This window comes from Olea europaea, chromosome 10 (assembly GCF_002742605.1).
Source record: "Olea europaea var. sylvestris chromosome 10, O_europaea_v1, whole genome shotgun sequence".
NCBI classification, from domain to species: domain Eukaryota; kingdom Viridiplantae; phylum Streptophyta; class Magnoliopsida; order Lamiales; family Oleaceae; genus Olea; species Olea europaea.
Window position 1 is genome coordinate 21,543,293 of NC_036246.1, and position 3,685 is coordinate 21,546,977.

Genomic DNA, 3,685 nt, shown 5'->3' on the forward strand with positions numbered 1-3,685 from the left:
TTTTTTTTTTTCAAATTTTAATGTTTGGAATAATGTTTTTTTGAAAAAAATGTGTGGTTTAAAAAAAATGAATTTTTTTCGATTTACATGTAATATTATTTTTTAGAAGATTGTGTGGTTGAAAATATGAGAGATGACAAAACAATGAAAGAGAATGGGGACCAAATGGGGGCTATATAAATACTTATATAGATCAATAAGAATGATCTCCTAAACACCAATGCTTAGTTTATGTTAAGCACGGGTAACATAGTACATCATTTAATTAGTGATCATTAAATACATGAGACTTACCATTAACTTATTCACCAATTAAATGACATGTCATGCTTAACATAAACTAAACTCATGTGTTTAGGAAATCATTTCTGTATAAATCAATTCATAAGAATAAATCCCAAGCCATTACCAGTAAGAAGTTAAACATAGATCGGAACAACTTGAATATGAACGGTTTGTGTGGCTAGCCCAACTTGACCCGATTTGTCTAAGCGAGCCACAATAGCGACCCTAGTTGAAAACCCTAGAGTAAATCTTGGCTCATTCAGTGCGAATTCAACTGTACAAATATGACTGGATTTGAACCATTAGCCCATATAAATAACCCAACCCAAATGAATGCTATAACCCGGCCCAAACGATAAATATATTAGGATAGGCTTTTATTTTTGTGAATCGTATTATATCTATTAATGCTAATTCATTTTTATGTTACAGAATCGAACGGCGTCTTCAAATGCTCAAGGAGTTATCTGGTTTTAAATATGATTTTTTTACTTGCAATCACTTTAACATCAATTTAGAGATTTCAGATAATACAAGTTCTTATCAATGTCATAATACAATTAATTTAAATACTTTACAGTTAATATATTTTTTTTTCCCTTAATGTATTGAGCATAATTAACGAATTTACAATTATTTATTTTGGTAGCTGTTAAATTAATACAAAATTCTTACAAAAAAAGAGGGGGAAAAAAAAAACCTTCCAAAATGTGTGTTTAAAATCGGACGCCCATGATTGGTTTGGCTCACGAATTGGACCTTGGACTGATCCAGAAAGCTTCAGATATTGATTACAATTGGACTGACAAGTTACAAGGAATTTCACTTTCAACAATAAAAATATTTATCTTAGAAAGAATTTGTAGGATATTTGTCGAATAAGGGTCGTTGAGAGAGTCTTCAAAACAAGTTTTCCGTATCTGTAACTGCAAGACATCGCTTAACTCGGATAATCATCGAACTAAATCAAGCGATTCGATTCTACAAAAAAAAAATTAATGGTCAGAACCAAGAACCGAACTCAATTTTTATTGATCACACACAAACACACAAAAAAAAAAAAAAAGTTCAAATTTTGTCGGTGATTCATTTGTTTATACTTGTGAATCATTGTTATTAGACAATATTTTGTATGTGGATATAAATTGATATTTGTGTATTCAAATTTTTATTATGTTTTGTTTGTTAGTTTGGACTTTTGTGAATGAATTTTATTAAACTATATTTCATTTGATGATTTATAATTTTAAGTTGAATTTGCTGAATGTTTGATGTTTATTTATTTATCTCTTTGATTTAAGCATATATTACTAATTTATGGATATAGTGATAGAATTTACATTTATATTTGAAAATTTAAGTAATGAAATCAAATTCAAACCAAATTAAACTAAACCAGAACTGAATGGATCGGTTTTGATTTGGTTTCATTATAAAAAAAAAAAAATCATTGGTTCACGGCTCAATTTGATTCTCTTAGAACCAGATAGAATCATGTCTACCCCTATACATCACACTTAATTTATAACATAATGTCGAACGAGGTTCACAATAATTGTATAAGAGGGTTTATAATGTCAAAGCAATTTTTGTTTATTCACGACTTTTTGATTGCACTAATATTTTAACTTTTTGCTTATTGTCGTACCAAGGGTTCACGTATTGCCATTTTTTTTNATGTCTACTTAATGATATATTGTGTTTCGAAATTGCTTAAGACTGCAGCTTGCAATTCTTGATACATAATTACTGTCATTGTGATCATTCATTGATATTGATATAAATCTTGATCAAAAATCATACTTGTCTTCTTCAATTATTGTATCTTGATAAGTGCTTTAAATTGGAAAATTTTAAAAAACCTTTTCTGTTAATAGTTTGATCTTCACATAAGATCACACTATGTCCATGAGTGCTGCCCACCCTTTTATAGAATCCGCAATGGGTTCGAAGGTCGAATTGAGTCAATTCGATGGAAAGGAGGACTAATCTATATGGAAACAGAAAATGAGGGCCATTTTGGTCCAGCAAAGGGTTGCAAAAGCCCTTGATGATCCAGAAAAATTTCTTGACGAACTTAAAGCAAAACCTAGTGAAATTGAAGAGAGGAACGAAATTGCATATAGTTCAATAATCTTGCATTTATTTGATAACATCGTTAGTCAAGTTGATGAGTCTAAAACTGCCAGATATTTATGGACTGCTCTTGACAATATGTTTCTGACTAAAACTCTACCAAATAAAATCTATCTTTTGGAAAAGCTATTTAGTTTCAGAATGGACCCAAGAAAGGGCTTAGAACAGAACCTAAGTGACTTTAGTATTATTGTTAAGAGTTTGGCACTCAATGAAAAAAAGTTTGATGATGAAGACGTTGCTACGATTTTATTGAATGTATTACCCGAATCACATAAAGATATTAGGAATGCTATTAAGTACTCTAAGGATAAGTTGACCCAAGCCATAGTGACAGATGCCTTGAGAGCTAGAGAACTAGAGGTAAGAAAGGAGTCTAGGTCTAACCCTAGATATGAGAGTATTGTTGACCTAATGGTTGACTTCTTATTTTGATTATCACAAACAAATTGCGTTTGATNGGATGGGGTGTTCAACGGTCGGATTTTTTACCGTTTAGCAAACGGCTAGTTATCCATCCGGATACCAAGCGAACGTCCAAATCATTTGTCCGGATCTCCCGTTTAATGGCTATAAATACCTCTCTTTATACCTCTTTTAAGGCAAGAATTCTAGAGCATTAAAGAGAGTTATTTATTGATCTTATTTACCTTGTTTTTCAATATTTAAGAGATCAAATTATTTATTCGTTGAAAAAATTCTTGAGTGAGTAACTTTTTGAAAAATCATATATATTAAAAAAAATGTTTTTCACACAACACTTGAGCTATTCTTTGTGATTTATTGAAGTGTTGTGCCTAATTCTCTCTTAATATTTCATTGTGTTCATATCATTTGTTAAGAGAGAAGCTTTTCAATTGTAATTTTGATTTTCTTGTTCATTAAATTGTGGGTCGTGTTGAGGTCCCGGAAAGCTCAACGTGTAAAATGATCGATGATCCTTAGTTGTAAGTCACTAGAAGCGTTGTAAGGGTTGGATTGCACCATAAGTCAATCAAAGTTAGTGAAAAAGGTCTTGCTCGTGACGGAGAGCTTGGTAACGGGGGACATAGATCGTGATTGGATTGAACCTCCTTATTACATCGTTTGCACTCTCTTTTCCTTCCTCTTATTAATTTTTGTGTTATCTTATTTATTCATAGTTATTTGCTTAACTTTGCGTTTATTTTCGAAAAAGTTTCAAATAACCAATTCACCCCCCTCTTGGTTAGTTATTCTTGGGCTTTCAATTAGTATCAGAGGCAGATTCTCTTTTTTTTTTTCT

At 31.1% G+C, this 3,685-nt stretch overlaps 1 protein-coding gene across 1 annotated transcript in view; it reads left to right on the forward strand.

Annotated features, from left to right (window-relative positions):
* Positions 1 to 2,274, forward strand: part of LOC111400399 — a 7,346-nt gene extending 5,072 nt beyond the window's left edge. The window contains exon 7 of the mRNA XM_023027816.1: positions 2,219 to 2,274. Coding sequence (XP_022883584.1) covers positions 2,219 to 2,274 — 56 coding nt within the window. The remainder of the gene's footprint in view (positions 1 to 2,218) is intronic.
* Positions 2,275 to 3,685: the final 1,411 nt, after the last annotated feature.